Source organism: Patiria miniata, unplaced genomic scaffold, assembly GCF_015706575.1.
Source record: "Patiria miniata isolate m_02_andy unplaced genomic scaffold, ASM1570657v1 HiC_scaffold_17, whole genome shotgun sequence".
Lineage (NCBI taxonomy): Eukaryota > Metazoa > Echinodermata > Asteroidea > Valvatida > Asterinidae > Patiria > Patiria miniata.
In genome coordinates this window covers 10670822-10689669 of record NW_024037055.1, presented here as the reverse complement: position 1 = coordinate 10689669, position 18848 = coordinate 10670822, and the positions used below count along the sequence as shown (strand labels likewise).

Sequence of the window (18848 nt, the reverse complement as noted above, 5' to 3'; positions counted from 1 at the left end):
CAATATTGATGTTAGTTTATCCTTATTGGGTTTATCTTGCCAACCTGCTGAATGTAGCAGAATCCTGTAAGAAGCAAAAATATGTCCAGCTTGCTGAATTCAACAGTCTTAACATCAAGAGCAACAAGTCTTTAATTGGGGTACTACTCGGACCAACACAATCCAAATGTTAGACAATTAGGGAAATAAATCATCCTGCATTTAAGGACTTCCTGGCCTATTACAACACTAATTACTTTGATGCCTTAACTACTTCTCAATTTTGCTGTTAAATTGTGAGAGCTTAGTTCCATCGCTGGAAATGATTAGGTTCAAGTAGTGGCCAGTTGGTGAAGAGTAATTTTCATGTAACATTTCTACACAGGTGGATATCCTGATGGACGCAGCAGCTCACGCTGAGGTGGACCACCTCAAGGGCGTATCTGAGAACATCATGCTGGGCAAGCTAGCTGGGGTGGGCACTGGGTCCTTTGCACTGCTGCTGGATGCTGAGAAATGCAAGCATGGCATGGAGATCCCTATGGGAATGGGTGGAGGACTCGGTGAGTGAATATGCAGCTAAGCACATCATTTCCTGACTGTTTACTGTTGGGTAGCCATGAAATCAGCTTCAGGGCACTGGCAGTAAAATCATTGAAGTAAAAGTACAGACTCGGTGCACAACTACCTGTGCATTGGTGACAATCCTAAGGTGCTGATTTAAAGGCGCTTGATTGCCTTCACTGCTGGGCAACCACACTTTTGTGCACGCACTCTTGTTTTACTATACTCTCGAGGACATTGTTTTGTGTTTCCCTTTGTCCCTGTAATATGACACTCTCCCATAGACTAAGCACACAAACTTACAACAGAGGACCGTTTCCGACAAAAGACCCAACTCTCAAGGACTGAAAGGATCTGTTCTCCCTTTGTGTGATGGTTCTCCTGGGTTATGTAGAACATGTACACTCCTCTCATACAAAGATGCTGCAGGGCTGAACACATTCAGATGTCAATAGTCCCATGCACTCTGTGTCATGAGTCAACCAGTGTTGAGTGGAGTCCATCATAATTCCACTCAGAAAGAAAACCACAAGTCAATTGAAGAGTTAGGCCACAGGTAACGGGATGAACATTAAGGATGTTGGTCATTTTGCCCTATTTTTGTTTGCCTGATGTCACTTGCCCCATTACCACTTGCTCCATGTCACTTCAACCCATTGTAACTTTGTCCCATTGAAACTTTGCCTCTTTGCCACATTGCCACATAACCCCATTCCAATTTGCCTCAGAATTGGAGGTAAATTATTGTTGTTGTAGATTTATTTAGTATTTCTTTTGTATGTTTCATATTCATTTTTATGCCCCGCCGGCGAAGCCGAAGGGGCATACTGTTTCTGCCTTGTCCGTCCGTGTGTATGTGTGGGGGTGAGTATGTAAACACCGGCAATCGTGGCCGTAGGACAAAAGAATTGGGGCGCAAACAATACGTCCACGATTGACCGAACGTCCACGATCTCAAATCGTGTACAAAATCAATGAGAGCTGTCGCTAAAAAGTTAAGAGTACAAACAAAGGAAAGAGGATAAGGGACAATAGGGCGTCCACGATTGCCGGCATTTACACACGTGGGTGGGTGTGTATGTGTTCTACATAACCCCCGAGGACCAACACACAAAGGGAGAACAAAAGATCCTTTCAGTCCTCGGGCGTTGGGTCTTTTGTTGGAAACTGTCCTCGATCGTACGTTTACGTGCTTAGTCTATGGGAAAGTGTTAAAGTACAGGGACAAAGGGAAACACAATAGGTTGTCCTCAGGCGTATAGTAAAACACGCGTGGACTACAACACAACTGTGTTGATAGTCCAGTCCATAGAAAGTGCATGCAGTGAGTCCTTCACTGGCTCCTCTTGAGTAGGCCCATCTATGCCAAGCTATCTTGTTTTTCCCACCCTGTTTGAGAGGAGACGAACACTTGCTAGAAGTCTTAAAGGAATGTGGAAATGAAACTGTCAGTCAATTTGTTGATTGTGTTTTTCATGCAGGTGGAATGACTGGCATGTTCTTTGGTGCGGCTGCATCACCATCTGCCAGTATGTCACCTCAGATGACTCCATGGAATCAAGGAGCAACCCCAGCTTACGGTGCAGCATGGTCACCCATGGGTAAGTCCATTTTATATTTAAAATTACCCAGTTACTTGAGTTGCCTGTCCATCATCATTGAACCTGTATGTGAACTGTTAAGCATGTGCCAATATTTGAATATTCAATTGATACTCAGACATTTGATGAATCTTTTTAATCCGAAAGAAATACAGTTAGATGAAAGAGGGAAAAAAGGTGTTTTAGGCCAAAAAAAAAAATATTCGGTCTCTGGTCAGACCAAAGTTCCGGAATTGACGCGGCCACGCGGCTTTTTTTTTTTCTTCTTCAAGCTTGGATTGTACAGACAAGGTGGGTACTATTTTGCTTTTTTGGTGTCCTCATGTACATTGGTGTCCTCCATAATTTGCCTTGGTGCTTTCGATCATTTGCCTTGGTGCAATTTCCCATTCCTTGGTGCTCTTTGGTAAAAAAAAATTGAGGAGGTGCGGAAATAGAGGGCGCTGTTGGAGCTACCGCGGAACATTTTGGAAGAAAAAAGATCGACGCGCATGATTAAAATCGACGCGCGCGCTGACCAGAGACCGACTTATTATTTTTTTTGGCCTTATACTGGACTTTATATTTGCTGATCCCTTTGTTGATAGTCACTTGGATAGGCATTGATTGTGCATTGGTTGTTACTATATGATAACAAAGAACACCCCCCTCTAAGATGCCAGCAATGCATGGGTGTTATTGTAAAGAATATTATGTGCATTATTATACATGCAATGCTTAATTGTTTTGTATACCACATATTTTCATGGTTACATGAAATGTAGTGTTTGTTTATGAAACTTCGAAATTTTAAATTTCAATCATGCAAAAAGACATAAGCCTAGTAATGTAGCAATTTGAGGAGCGAATGTAATTATTCAAGGGACTAATGTAATTAGTTGTTCATTATTATTATACAAAGCACATGTAAGTTTACAATTGAAAGTTAACAAGAAGAAATCCAAGAACCCGGTTTTGTGCCAACAGGAAGCGGAATGACCCCTGGAGGTGCAGGCTTTAGCCCCTCGGCCCAATCAGATGCCAGTGGGTTTAGCCCTGGCTACAGCCCTGCCTGGTCTCCGCAGCCAAGCTCCCCTGGTTCCCCAGGCCCAACCAGCCCATACATCCCATCTCCAGCCAGCCCAATGTCGCCCAGCTATTCGCCGGCATCACCATCTTACATCACTGGTTCCCCGGCTACCCCACAGAGTCCGGGTTACTCCCCTACTAGCCCCTCCTACTCACCATCAAGTCCTGGTTACTCACCAACCAGCCCAAGCTACTCGCCCACGAGCCCCAGTTATTCCCCGACAAGTCCCAGCTACTCGCCCACCAGCCCTAGTTACTCGCCAACAAGTCCAAGCTACTCACCCACCAGCCCAAGTTACAGCCCCACTAGCCCCAGTTACAGCCCAACCAGCCCAAGCTACAGCCCGACGTCACCCAGCTACTCCCCAACGAGCCCCTCCTACAGTCCCACCTCTCCCAGCTACTCACCAACTTCACCCAGTTACAGCCCCACCTCACCCAGTTACTCCCCAACCTCACCTAGTTACTCCCCAACCTCACCCAGTTACTCACCTAGCTCTCCCAAATACTCGCCAACAAGCCCCAGCTACTCGCCAACCAGCCCCAGCTTCTCAGCCAAATCGCCCAGCTACAGCCCAACTTCGCCCAGTTACTCTCCGACCTCTCCCAGCTACAGCCCAACATCTCCTGCTGGGTACTCCCCACAGTCTCCCAGTTACAGCCCTGGTTCGCCCAGTTACTCCCCCTCCAGTCCTAAGTACTCCCCCTCCAGCCCGTCCTACAGCCCAACCTCTCCAAGTTACAGCGGGGCATCCCACTTCACTCCTACATCACCAGAGTACAGCCCGACCAGCCCTACTTACTCCCCTGCCAGCCCAAGCTATTCCCCATCAAGTCCCAAATACTCCCCATCAAGCCCCAAATATTCCCCAGCAAGCCCGACTTATTCCCCACAGACACCCAAGTACAGCCCAACGTCCCCATCATATTCCCCTACAAGTCCCAAGTACAGTCCTGGTTCACCTTCTTATTCTCCTACAAGTCCACAGGATTCTTATTCCCCCATGTCACCTGGTTACTCCCCTGCATCCCCCTCTTACAGCCCTAGCAGCCCAGATATCGATGGAGCTGATGATTAGATTTCTCTCAAGTAATACTCTGTGTACTGAGTCATATGTTACTCTTGTAGGACATGGTTGTCTGGTTTGACACATTAACTCTTAAACAATATATGCAGGATGTCTGTATTGAGGTAGACAAGTGACCTCTTTGAGGCTAATGCTTGATGTCACTATGTGTTGGGAGTCCAGCAAAGTGAACATGGGTTTGGGGGAAGTTGTTTGTGTTAGTAAAGTACATGTACATATGTGGAGCAATACACTATATCCAGACCTGACAAGCGCTTGACTAAAAAAATTTTTTTTATTACATATAAAGAAAAAAGTATGTTGGTTAATTAAAAAAAGGTTCTTTGTACCTTGGAAAAAGTGATTAGCATGTATACAACTGTGATGTTTCAATCTTGCAAATCACTTGATTTAGATAAGTTGTCTTGCAGAATATTTAAACTTTAAGTAGTTTAGGTAAAGATACAATTGGCTAAAGGCTGGCTTTTTAATTACTTGGATTACAGATTTTTGAGATCCCGAGATATTGGGGGGGGGGGGGATGTGACTGTTGGGGTGCCCATTATAGCTTGCCCATAGGGTGCCCCCAGTATTTGGACACAGTATTCAGACACAAAAGTGTTTGAACAAAATGTCGTCATGCAGTTTTACTGCATATAATTAGAAAACATTTGCCCTGTAAAAGGATCGAACATTGCTTTGATTAAATTATGAATTTAATGCGCAATATGATTGATATTAACCAGATTTTTTCAAAATCCAATTTTCTTTTTGGTGGCGGATCTTTAATCCATGTTATTAAAAAAAAAAGCCTTATTTTCTTTACTAAAAACTATGCTAAGTTTATTGCATATTTCATAATCATCTGTACATGTTTGTGCTTTAACCAAACGTTAAAAAACAGTTCAAAGCATTTTATAATTAATGTTGTACTGGCATGAGTTAATAAACAAAATAGACTTGGATGTTGGTACAAGTTTAATTTTACCTCAATTCACAAAGCTTAATATTGAACTGCTTCTCAAGTGTTGATGATCAAACATTTTGACCCGTACAAGTATTAGATCCAGTCCTTTTGCACATGAAGCTGTGTGGCCTTATTGCTTGTGCAATTTACGAATCAGTCACAAGCAGGACATGTATATATCACTAGCTACTGTGGCTACTAATCTATTTTTCTAAGTGAAGAGTTACAATTTTGATTGTGGCTGCTTACCAAAAGTCTTTAGCTGGTTCGGTTCATTTGCCAAAACAGATTTTTTGGTGTTTTTTTTTTTTTGGCAAAATGTGTCAATTCTCAACAAATTTAATGTGCCTGGCAGGGGCAGTGGTTATCTTAAAAATGTTATTTTAGTTGTAACGTGTGCTTTAAATGGTTACATATTACAAACTTATACCTGTGCAAGCCCAGTCACATGAGACCGTATTGTTTATTATCACTTGATAACCTCTACGTGAGAGTCAACACACAAACCTGTTTTACTCTTAAAAAGTTGCATCATTCTGTAGAAAGTACATTCACCTTTTAAATTGATGACACTCACAGAAATTGTTTGGAGGCTGTAAAACTGGAATAAGTACAATTACCTGTAAATCGCATGATTTGGTAATACAGGGGTTCGTTAATGCTAACGATGCTGTAAACTTGTGGACACATTTGTTGGTGGCAAGACTATACATGTAGGTAAAAGGTGTACAGTTCCATGTGGTAGAAGTAATATTGCCATTGCAAATTGTGAGTAATGAGATAACATAAATGTACACCAAGTTACATGGAAAAGATCCATAAGTGTGCTTTTTTTCTTCTATTCATATTACATTGGAGGATTTGGAAAAATTTGGTAGTGCTGTGCATTCTCGATTAATTTAGTACTCGGTTATTTAATCTTGGATTTGATGAAATACATGTATTAGATCACATTTTACATGTGCCATGCACCAGCCTAAATTGAATGTACCGATTGGAAATTGGATACCGTCGGGCAATCAGGATGTGTGTGTATCTGTTCGAATTTGACAATGAGCTTATCACACATGAAAGGTCAGCTGACAAGCAGTACATGTAACATGCAAAGGTGGCTTCTTCCATATGTTTGCTCAGTCTGTCCCCCCCCCCCCTAAAAAACAAAACAACCAATTGTATACAAATTCATGCGCTTGGAGGTTCCATGACAAATAATGGAATTCATGGTACAACAGTGGATTCAAGATAGTTAGTACTACTGGTTATCCAAAAAAGTGCTTTATCAGAGATAAGGTGAATGTACTTGGTAATTTCTGGTTCAGAATTAGTGGAATAGTTTTTAACTCTTGTTACAAAGTGAACAGGAGCTGCAGATATTGTGCACATCCTAGTTTCTCATTGAGCTGTTCAATTTCAAAAGTTGCTCTTTAAAAACTGCATTATAAATATTTTCAATAGGGATTGAGTTCATTTTCTGCACAATTCTGAGGGAGTTGGGGCTAATTTGATTTCAGGGATGAATAAAAAAAATTGTTTTGTGCTCACAGAGCTGAACAGCATTTTAAATGCTGCAGTCACAGTTAAGTAAGTAAAAATCTGTCAAAATAAAACAAAACAAATAAAGATAAACCAATGGTTAATTTCAGATGGCTTGGTTTCATTTTGTTAGAGAAATTAATTGTAAACAAACCTAAATTGTATATATTTTCTTAGTATGAAATAAAATGTTAAAAAAGAACAAGAAAAAGAAATGGTGCACCTTTTGTTTCTTTTCCGAAATAAGATATTACTGACCGCATTCATGAAGCTGATAGGTGCAGAAGTACATGTATGGGTGAGGTGGAATTGTTTGCCTATACTGTCCAAAGAGTCCTGATGTGATATAAAATGCTGACATTTTGGGGGTTCGGGGTTATTTTTTTTTTAATTTTTATTATAATTTTTATCAATCGAGCTACAATGAGCATAAATCAATAAGCACTAAAGTGACATCCTAGTACTGGAAAGCATTCTGGGTGGGCCCATACTTCCCCAGGGTGCAAACAATTGGAAAAGATTGTCCTTTCGTTAATTTTGTGGTGGAAACTGATGGGTGCTTCTCATAATGATCAGCATTATACTATTTTTCTTTAAATCAATATCTGTTCGCATGCAATGTTTTGTGTCCTTCAAACTTGACATTGTAGCTGAGGTTCGATCATAAATCAGGATATTTCAGACAAATTTCCATCTTTTGTATTTTGTAAGATGGTCAGAAACCATGGCTGACACATCATTGGGGGGGGGGGGGGGGGAGGGGCATGGTCATATTTCACAGCAAACCACTCTGTACCTACATGTATAAAAAATTTTAAAAAAAGTAACAGAAACAACAGACTTTGGCACTAATAATCCACTTTTGTTTAAACTTGCCCGGTGCACAATTTTTAAAGCAATATTTTTTGTCCATTAGCAGCTCCAAGCACATGTAGATACTTTTAAAGTCCCAACGTAGGAATTTGAGGTTCGTAGACAGCCTTTGTTGGTTGCTAAGATTTGTAAGTACTTTTTGTGAAGCAACTTTAAGTTAGGACTTGCCTGGTATGCCCAGCATTTCAGTCGCTACTGCAGAACTTGATGTGTGGAAATTCCTCTCTTGAGCTGTAAATCTACCCCCCCCCCCTAAATCCCCCCCCCCCCCAAAAAAAATCCACAGGGTTGCAGTTGAGTTTTGGCACAGAATCAGTGTTGCCTTATTGTTTGTGGGATAAGCCTAGCTATAACAATGTGCCAGACTGTCAACAAGATGATATGACATCACTCTGTATAACGTACGTGTTTACCCAAAATGCATTGACCTCGCCATACATTCCTAAAGCCATTGAAAACCCATTATATCCTGTACGAAAAGCCTATCGAAACCTTGATCTTGTTGTTAATAAACAGCTGCTTGTGATTTATGGGTGGGACACCATTGGGCACACTTTACCAAATCCATGGTCACCCTGAGCCTTACAATAGTTGTGCGGGGGTGGCAGTTGGGTGGAGGTACCCAAAGAAAATGTATTCATAGGTCCCAGCGGGATTTGCCTAGGGGTGTGGCCTGCATAACTGATGTATTGTGCATCCCAGCCACCCACACACTCCCACCCACACACACCACAGGCCTTTACAGAGTGGGTGAAAAAACTGGGTGGCAACAAGAATGTGGAGGTCATTTGTATTTGTTCTTTTTTTGGGACAAGATTTTGGATGGGTGTTACCTCTACATTGAATCCTGAGATGCATACTCTGCATTTCTCAAATGATTGAGAGTGTTGGTTTTTTTAAGGGGATCATTTAGCACAATGCAGAAATATTTCTGTGATGTGGATCGTGAATACCTTAAGTCTGAAGCCAAATACTTTGACTACATGCTGTAGTTATTTTGACGCTGCAAACGTAAGTGGCCGAAATATTAATGCATAAGTGCAACTCAATGTACCCCCCTCAATGGTTACGAAGGGAGAGTCGGGGGAGACTACTGGGTGGGACTCCTGAACACATTGTCATCAATGCCTGACGCTCACGTGAAGACGTTGCAGGTTTATGCAGATTCAGAACAAAAGAAGTTGCAATGTGCGTACTTCTACCATACGGGTGCAAATCAGTTCGTGTGCGCAGTATGTCTCTTCCATTGGGGCTCTCAAAAGTGCACGAAGTGTCTAGTGTCCATGCACAGATCGAGTTCATACAAATAAAAAAAAAAATGACAACCTCTGGGGGGGGGGGGGGGCTCAAGTCCCCCGAGCCCCCTCTTGGGTGCGCCACTGTACAAAAAGACTGATATGTATTTATTTTGATTTCTGAAAGTTGAAATACATCATAAAATAGCTCTAATAAATGCAAAACTATTTTTTCCTTTTTTTTTAGATCTGAAAAAAATCTATCATTCAAGCCATTTAATTGACAATTAATTATTTTGTTGCCCTTAAAATGAGTGGAAAGACTCTGTCCTGCACTTCAGAGCTTCAAAATATATAAACTGCTTGAAATGCTTTCGAAAAATAGAGCAAATATAGCCTTGGTGTCCTTTTTAACAAGCAAGTGTATTTGTAAAGCAAAAAGATGTAGTTATTGAATTTTTATCTGTATAGGATTTAAATAATAAGGTTGTTATTTCCCCACTTACCAGTTGCAGGTTGAAACTGCATCACTTCAGATTTTTGAAATTGATCATTGCTGTGGACATTCCCCCCATCTTCACACTGGTGATTTCAAAAGTGACCTTTCACATGTTTATATGAAGGTTTTTGTGCATATGTTCCTTTTCAAAGGAATAAAGAATTATTCTGTTCTGTATGGGAATGAGAGCCATTTTAGAAGTTTGGTGGCAAATGTTCTAAGAGTTGGCTGGGAGATTTGTTAATTTAATGTGAATGGTGAGTGGTGACATGGCCATGGAGGGAGGTAGTGACAACTTCAGGACACTTTTTAAGTCAGTTTTAAGCTTGTAATCTTGTGTGTTATTTCCACGGCTCACATGTGGTTTGTATGACAGTCTGGCTGAAAACAAGGTCGACTGAGTCATTCTGATAGGAAAGGTCATCATGGCCCACAAAATTATGACCTTTCGTTTTCAAGGTAGTTGCTGATTTTAAAAAAAAGAAGTATGCTTTGGGGTCCTGCTTTTTGGGAGATGCTAAGCAAAGAATAAGATGCTTAGGAACCATTGAATGCATGCTTATTTAAACTGTCGGATGAGAACCAGCCAGAGAACAAAGTCATAACGTGCTGTGAAATGTTGAATGTTTTGGAAGCTTTTGACAATAATCAGTTAAATAATTAGTTTCAAGCTAGAGCTTACTAGGTCCCAGAACACGTGCACAGAGATGCTTAGCAAAGAATCGTTTGTTTAGCATGCTTATGCCCAGGAAAAAAAAACAGCTGCACATAAGTCACAAGGAAAGAGGCAATGTCATGATGTGTTTCTTATAGTCAACTTTGAACATAATATTTTGGCAATGTTTTTGTGGGGCCATGACAAAGCGGGAGTATTATAATGATAAGCATTATATGCTCCGCCAAATTTAGCTACTTTTATGAACAACTTATACATTTTAGATGTTAGGCTATGACCTTCAAGAAACTCGAGGAAACTCCATCAACTACAGTTCAGTATCAGATTTGAACTAGCCAACCGACCTGAGCTTGGTGGTCAAGTGGTTAAGATGCCGTCTGCACAAGTAACCAGGAGGTCATAGGTTCCAGGCCTACCCGAGAAGGCTTGTATTTTCCAATACAACTCTCAGAAAGCAAGTGGCAAGCAGTGCTCATGAAATTACACTGATGAAGTGAAAATTCCAATAATATTAAGGCTGTCATCAAAATAGTTCTGAGCAATTAAATCATATGAACCTGGTATGAACCTGGATTGATCCGTTGTTGCCGAGAAAATATTTCTGTGCTTTACACACGTGTGCAGAGAAGGTCCAAAAATCTTACTTATACTTTCAGGGTGATCAAGACGTATAAAATGGCTGGGGAAATACTAATTAAGTGTTTAAAGTGTGATATTTTCCAGTCCCTGTTACCTTGATAATTTGCAATTTGCTATAAAGTGTAATTAAGAATGACTTCAAACGATTTGTTTATTTGTTGGGTAGGTAGTTGCTATTCATAATCACGCTTGGAGGGCAAGTGCATTAAGGAGTGTATCAGAATTACAAAACCACATGCCAGATGTAACAGGGTCAGGAAAAAAAGTGGACCCAAATTGATAGAATGACTGTTTCTAAGGTGGCGTCTCATTTCAGAAATATTCTGAATTCTGAATTTTTTTTTTGAATTTAGCTGTTTGGCATGCTTTCCTAAACCGTGACACCCTCTTAATTTGACCATAAAATGAATTGTACTGACAGCTTTCATTGTTGTGACAAAATATTGCATAGTGCTTTAATTTGCATTGAAAGTGACCAGCTTATATAAATACAGATGCTAATGTACTGCAGTCACATTTAATTACTTGTTATGGTTTATTTAAAGTCCAACAGGACTAATTGCAATTTCGTATACAAACAGACCAACCCCAAACCTATACTAAGTAGGAGTAAATAAAGCGGAGTATATCTTTCTGCCTAATTATGACATATTGTCATTTGGAAGCTAAGAAAAATTGAGATTTACTGCAAAATACTTTGCAAAGTGCCTCCAGACAAAAAAATATAATGGCTATACAAGGTGGATACAGATTTATCTTTAACTTACCAAACACTGGAAACTAAGAGTGTGGTTTGTGCTGTGAAATTAAGATTAGAACATTTTTGGATCCTCTCTTTCTGCTCTGACATAAAAATTGACTGGTGTTCATTGAAGATTCAAGTTTGCTTGAAATCAAAAGATTATTGGGTTTTTTGGTCACTTTTGTGTCTCTGTATTAGTTCTTTGCACAAAGCTCCAGTTAATTTCATAGCTGAGTATGTATGCCCCCCCCCCCAACTAACCAGGGCAGATACATGTATCAATATCATATTTCCAGTGCATTCTGAGGGTGGTGATGTAGCCTGCAGTTATTTTTTAGTTTGTTAAACCAGTTTTTTTGGGCACATTTTTAATGCACTATTTTCGAAACCAGTACATACCAGTACAACCATTAAATAAAGTAAATGATACTTCTGTCATGAAAAATACTTACAACAGGTTATAAAAACACCAATCAATTATCAAGTTATTGGTCAATACAGTACTTGGGATTTCAGATCAAATCTTACAGAAATTAAACAGTTGATATATCTTGATGTTAAACACATATATTCCTTTTTGGCAAAATATAGCAGCAACAATTTTTTTTCCGCTGTGATTACTTATACAATGTTTTAATTTGATATGTGATTCATAATCTAAAGTGATACAATTTTATAATGCACAATTAAAGCTGACAAAAGCTGCCACTAGCTAACACATAATTTAGCCACAAGAAACTAGTTAATGAGCCAACATTGCAAAAATTGAATAAGATTTGACAAATGCTACACTACTAATCGAAATAACAGAAATAAAATGCTGATGCCAAGTCCAGTGCATGTAAACAATGATGGAATTGGCATGCGTCAGGATCCTGTGGTTTTGTAGGATTGTCGCATCCATGGCAACAAAGCAAATATGACAAGCCCAACCTCATATCTGCAAAAACAGCACATCCTCATTTCAAAGCAATGACAATGCATTTCACAAAGTAATTAAAAAAGTAACAAACAGAGGATATGAGAGGGAATTTCCATTGTACTCTCTGTTTGAAATGTTGCCATTAAAGACTTTCCTGCCATCAAATTTATACAATTTTATCAAAACTTCTTACATTTAAGTTATAACTACTTTCATATTTTTAAATAATCATATTTTTATATGATTCAAATCAGCTGAAATACATATTGCAATTTGCAAAAGTTTACTGCAACCTTGTGCCACACCTGTTAAATCACCAGCCTAAATACTTTTCACAGAGTGCAGCCACAGATGTTTGTTTCTTTAAGGTACCTTCTTTCCCTTCAGTACTTTCAAATAAACTTTCAGATAAAAATAATAACTCTGTCACCTAGGACTAACTGCAAAGTGTAGAAAACACCACTGAGCAAATTTGATATTTGACAGTTATTTTTTTTGTTGATACCTTTTGCAGTATATATACCATTTTGTTTTGTTGATAAAAGCATTGATTTTCCAGAGCCGAAGTGCAGTAGTCTAAAATCATCTTTGTTACAGCAAAAAATTTTTACAAGTAAATGATGTAACTGTCTGAAAATACAAGAAAGGAGATCCATCTTGAAATTTCCATTTTAAAACTATGACAACATAATATGTTATCATTTGTGGCATCATGAATTTCCCTAACTTTCCATTGGTGGGAAAAGCACTTCTTTCACCTATGTCATTGGTGGCTTGTTCTCCTGTGGCAGTGCTGCCGAATGTCAACCAACCACCCCCTCTTCCCCCTGTGAACAAGAATCCTATTAGAGTGGAATAACACCTACATATTTTTTGGCTGCCCGAGTGACCTTTTCCAAAAGGAAATCACCAGAAACATCTTCAACATTGCTTTTGATGTGGGACACAATTTGCACATGAATAATCCCTCTGACCTTTTAGTAACTCTTAGAGAGACCATCCACATCATTGTTTTGAATTTCACAGACTCTGATTGCTTATCAAGTTGTTTTTACTCAAAGTTACAGTGCCACTTTAAAGGCTACTCAGTGTTTAGTGGAACTGTTGTTTTTTCAAATAAGAGATGGTATAAATGTAATAATTTTTACACTTAAAGTTGCTCTACTCGTGCTCTTCAGCATATACCATCCTTTTTCTCTTAACAAATGCTTGCTCTTCAGCATATTGAACTTTTTTTTCTGAATGAATTTCAATTTGTATGTTTTTATTTAAACACAAAAACTACCAATACTTTTTTTCTATTTTGGGCATTTTCCATCGCCTGAAAAATAGGTTTTCAGTTTTTGTTGCTTTTGTGCCCATAATGCACAAAAGATATGCGTGGAGTACTGTTGGGCCACTAATAATGGGAAGTTTGTAAAGTAACTAAACATTGGCAGAAAATTTTGCTCAATGACTCAGAAGTGAATAACTTTTGTATTGCTGGAAATATAGCAATTTAAAAACAAAATCTAATTTTCGGGTTGAAACTTACACTAATGGCAGAGCAAGTTTAAGGAGTTGTTTACATTAAAGAGTTGGAATTAAGTATGCTATAAAGTCAATCTTTATATGTCACACTGTTCACCATGATTTCGTCTTTATGTGTACTGACTGTGCTCTCTGTATGTTGTACCTTGTGGCTTTTAATCATTTCCACAGTTGTCTTTACCACAGGCGGTGTCACTTCATGTGAAAGGCTTGGTTTGGATTCTAAATCATGGTCTAATGAGGCACCTGAGTGGCCCAGCGACACCATTGTGGGAAGGGTGTGGTTCAACCCGCGGACGTTGGACTCCAACCATTGTATCTGTGCATCCACCTCTGCCTCCTTTTCATGAGTCTTGCGGTGACGATTGACATGATGTGAGCGAGCAAAGGCTGCCCCACAGTCACGGCAGCGGTAGGGCTTCTCACCGCTATGGGTGCGCTGGTGGATAACCAAGTGGTGCTTGCGGCTGAAGGTGTCGCCACACTCACTACAGATATAGGGCTTCTCCCCAGTGTGGGTACGCCGGTGGTTGGTCAGTACACACTTACGGGCAAAGGTGGCACTGCAGTGGTCACAGCGGAAAGGGCGCTCACCACTGTGGGCCCGCATGTGACGGACAACATGGTGGCGGTGCTTGAACGTGGAGGAGCAATGCTCGCATGCGTAAGGCTTCACCATTTTCGTGACAGTGCTTGTAGACAGGGTTGAGGCTCTCCCAGGGTTGTGGAAAGTGGGAGAGGAAGACACGCTACCCTGATAGCTGGCCACTGAGGTTGGGGAATGGCGTAACTCTGCATCCTGGCTGACTTTGGCTTTGAGGTTCTGTGTGGCAAACACATCACTGCTCTGGGTTACATGCATAACCCACTGTCTCACAAATTCCTGGCTTGGAAGCACAGGCACAAGATTTCTAGCTGAGTAAGCATTGTCGTTTTCAGATATTTCATATGACTGCCACTCAAGTTGATTACCGGAAATGGCTGTAGGGTTAGTTAATAGTTGTTTTTGATCCAAGTTTGAAATGTTTCCTGTCATGTTGCGTTTCCTGTCTCTTGCATCGGGAGTTGGCATGAATTTATTTGCTTGTGGTAGAGAAGTCTCCTGTTTTGTGGCCGCCGTGTTAGTTAGATGAGGTTCTTGTTTCAGGGTCACACTTATCCCTTCATGGTCCATCAGTACCTGGTGGCTTGAAATAGACTGCATTTTGATGCAACTCCCATCAGGGGACACTTCCAGGCCCTCAGGACTCATTACCCTTTCCACTTTGGCCTTCTTGGTGCTCAGATCTAAGGCGTCAGACTGGAAGTTGATGTGGCGTTTCTTTATGGGTCCTCTCTGCCTTTCAATGTCAGACAGGTTGGAATGTCTTGTCTGACACACTCCAGCCCCAGTAACAGTCCCCTCAGCCTTCCACGGTTTGTGAATAGGATCGACAGAAGTACCTGGCAAGATAGGCTTGTGGTTTTTGTGGAAGGTAATGTGAACTGAATTAGTTTCCTCTTTAGGCAATGACATGTCAGTATTGCATTTATTATTTAAAGGTGGTTGAAGTTGATGGGAAAGTATTTTGGTCTCTTCAGACAGGTATTTCTTTGTTCCTGATCTGACAGTTTCTGACACACTGTGTGGCCAGAATTGTTTCAGTACGTGTTCACTATCAGGAGACTTCTGGTATCTGCAGTCTTCCTGAGACACACCGGAGCATCCAGCAAGACTTGTTTGTGGGGCTGTGGCAATTACACCATGTGCCGCCTTTATGTCACAAACTGATCTCTTTTCCAGCAAGTCTGAGGCACACCCAACAACATTGGCAACTGGTATGGCAACCCCTTCAGGCTCTGTTGCACCTTGCACATCACTGGGTGCATCTCCTATCTGGATGATCCCCGGGCCTTTGACTGGAGGTTGCCAGTCTGGCTTAGTCAGGTTGTCCTGGGCTGGCAGGCCCTGGGAGGGCCGGATACAGGGAGTCTTGATCCATTGTATCTTGGTAGGGGTGGAAGTGGGACTGACACAGGCTTCCATGGCCTTGGAAGAACTGTACATGTTGGATGGATAGCTGGGATGAAATGTGTCTTTCATTGCACGAGCTGGCACTGGCGTTTCATAAAAAGACTGTTTCCTGAAAGGAATGACAAAAATGAGTGTGCTTCAAAATAACCACAGCGAGACTGATCACATTTTGCTTATGATCAAATTTGAGTTGATCAAGGAAAATTGAACGAAGCAGGATTGTAAACTCTACAGTTATTCTGGAGCCCACAGTTTTGAATAATGCTTCATTCAATTTCTTTGACAAGTTGACTTTGATGAAAAGTGTTTTAATAAACACACTGTAAATCAGTTAACTCAGCAGAGATATTTGATGGGGAAAGGGGAGGGGGCCAATCTTGACCCACCCAGCGTTTCCAAAGAAATAAAAGTATGCCAGTCAACTTAATCCAACTATCCATTTCCAAAGCAATTTGAGACAGAGAGAAAGAACACAAAATTTCAAACACAACATTTTTAAATGTTTGTGATTCAAAAAATTGTTGAAATCGTCATTTTTTTTTCATTTCATGTACTGGTCCAACATTTTAGAGGCAGTCTGATTGTTGATATTTGTAATACCCATACTTTGACAATGCCTATTTGGTGTTTCCGTTTAAATCTTGCATGATGATTTGGTGGGCTCACATTTGTGGTATAAAAACAGAAGTCTAATATTATACATATTGGCTGGGAACCTTTCTGAACCCTCTGAAATCCATCACTTTGCAGGCAAAAACTTACACATTTTTGTACCTTGATCTATTCATAATTTATAGGGTATCAAAACCCATGTAAAGTAATAGTTGCTGGCTATACCTAGCTCAGTTTACGAGGCTAGGGTTTAATGTAAACATTTGGAATGAGGTGTTCAGTTTTTGCAGGCAAATTGTTCCATATGAAAGTGGCACTTATTTTTTAAATATCAAAATTTTTCCAATTTTTCATATTTTCATGTGTATGTAATCCCCCCCCAAAAAAAGTTCAGCCGATCCTTCATTTCAGTCTTAAAACCATTTGTTTCAAAGGAACGGAATTACCCTGTTTTTAATATATATTTCTTCCTACATATTCTGAGAGATAAAGAGTTCATGCTTTGAATGACTTAATATTAGCGGCACAGCCTATGAAATCGCGTATTTCAAAAGAGCAATACGTTTGGAAACGACGAAAATTTAAAGTTGCGTTTCCGTGCTATTTTCGAGTTTCATCCCGAAAAATATATTCCTTTTCTAAATTGTTATTTTTCTAGCACTACAAAGGTTATTCTTTTTGGAATGAGACATCGACCGGCAAAATAGGCCCTTGTTTAGTTATTGGATTATTCTTTACAAATTTCGAATTATTGGCGGTTCCCGCCCCACTGTCAGTAATGAACGGACCGGGAGCCATTCTGCTCGCAAAACGGATCCGTTTTAACCCAAAATTTAAAACCCTTTTTTCAGAGGGTTGCAGGAAAAGAAAAAAAGGAAGATAATTTCGGTTGCAATATAACAAACAAGTTGAAACTGTATTCAAAGAAACACAACTTTTACCGTTATGCGTTTATCTGGAAAGGCCGAGGCGTCACTACAACGTCTCACTCAATCAACAGCGGCCCGCCCGCTCCTTCCCCGCCTTTACCACCCGCTTAATACCAGATTGCTTTTTACGCTCAACGCAGGGCTTTTACGGGCGTCGATAAAATTCAAGATTTGCTGCAAATTAAATGTATAGTTAATTGTGTAAAAAGCGAGTTCTAGATGTTGGTATTTAAAATTAATTCAAACGAGTCCTAGATGTTGGTATTAAAACGCCATCCATCATCCGTGTACAGATAAAAAAAAAAAAAAGGCTTTTGATTGCCGAAAAGCAAACATACGGTGTTTATTGATGAACATTAGGCAATTTTCTTGTTCGCGATAAACAAAACTTATGGCAAATAGTCTTTTAGTGTCAACGTGCACCATATTTTACAGGTAAATAGTTATAGTTGTCAAAGGCTGGATTCATATTGGCAAAGTCATGATGATTCATCTAAATAAAAAAACAAGTTCGAAAACAAATTCATTTTTTTTTTAAAACAACGGTACAGTACTTACAAGGTCTGCCTAGAAATCCGCGCCAGCTCGACCGGCTCTGGGTGTCTGTCAATGTTAGGTAGCCCAGGCAATGAACCCCAGTATATATATATAACCTGCCCAGGCTCTGCATAGCTGAAACTTTTTATGAATGAACTCCAGCATGAATAGCGAGTAGCCAGTGTGAACCCGATATGCGCAGGTTGTCGCAATGGCAAACGATGAAAATCTGCACAACTGAGCTGAGTAGGCGGCTGTTTGCTTTGACAACTAGCATTGCAACCAAGGGCGCTAGCACTGTGCAGTCTTCTGGTTACGTGTGAGATACGTACATACGTACGTACGCGTCGAGTGGCAAACCCCAAATGATAATTGATATCGAGGATATAGTTCAGAGCAGTGTGTGCGTAGGCTATTTCTCATTTCTGGTACCTTTTTTTTTTTTTTACCGCGGCTATTTTTAACACGCCTGACTTTTCAATGGTTCTGTCCAACTAGCGAGGTCCTTAATTGGGCGGCTTTTTATTTAAAGGTATCGATGTTTTGGGTTTTGTCGTTGCCATGACGATGATGGCATTTTCGACCATACTCTTTGAAAAAAAATCCGACTTGTAAGGGCATTCGCTCATTATTTTGCAGATTCTTTTCTCGTTTTCAAACGCTCGCCCCCGGCCCCACATTTGAAACGTAAGTTTGATTCACATTAAACCTTCGCGAAAGAAATATTTTCGAATGTCTTTCTTTCTTTGTATTTTTCGTCTTCATTGTTAATAATGATTTTCCCCCATGGCATTTTATCATGAAAGAAACGGTCAAAAAACTGAGGTGTTCTTTGTTTTCGCAAGGATTCATTGAACAAAA

General features: G+C 40.2%; 2 protein-coding genes across 3 annotated transcripts in view; one reads left to right on the top strand and one right to left on the bottom strand.

The window, feature by feature from the left end:
- LOC119723807 (DNA-directed RNA polymerase II subunit RPB1-like) overlaps positions 1 to 6978 on the top strand; it is a 32119-nt gene extending 25141 nt beyond the window's left edge. For both annotated transcript variants that reach the window (XM_038194679.1, XM_038194678.1), the window contains 3 exons: positions 365 to 542; positions 2025 to 2144; positions 3111 to 6978. In XM_038194679.1, the coding sequence (XP_038050607.1) occupies positions 365 to 542; positions 2025 to 2144; positions 3111 to 4291 (1479 nt within the window). In that variant the 3' untranslated portion in view covers positions 4292 to 6978. The remainder of the gene's footprint in view (positions 1 to 364; positions 543 to 2024; positions 2145 to 3110) is intronic.
- Positions 6979 to 11128: 4150 nt separating this feature from the next.
- LOC119724033 lies at positions 11129 to 18403 on the bottom strand (the record flags this gene model as incomplete). Its single annotated transcript, XM_038194954.1, has 2 exons — positions 11129 to 16018; positions 18009 to 18403. Coding segments are annotated over 2 exons (2448 nt in total), but the record flags the coding sequence as incomplete, so codon positions are not given.
- Positions 18404 to 18848: the final 445 nt, after the last annotated feature.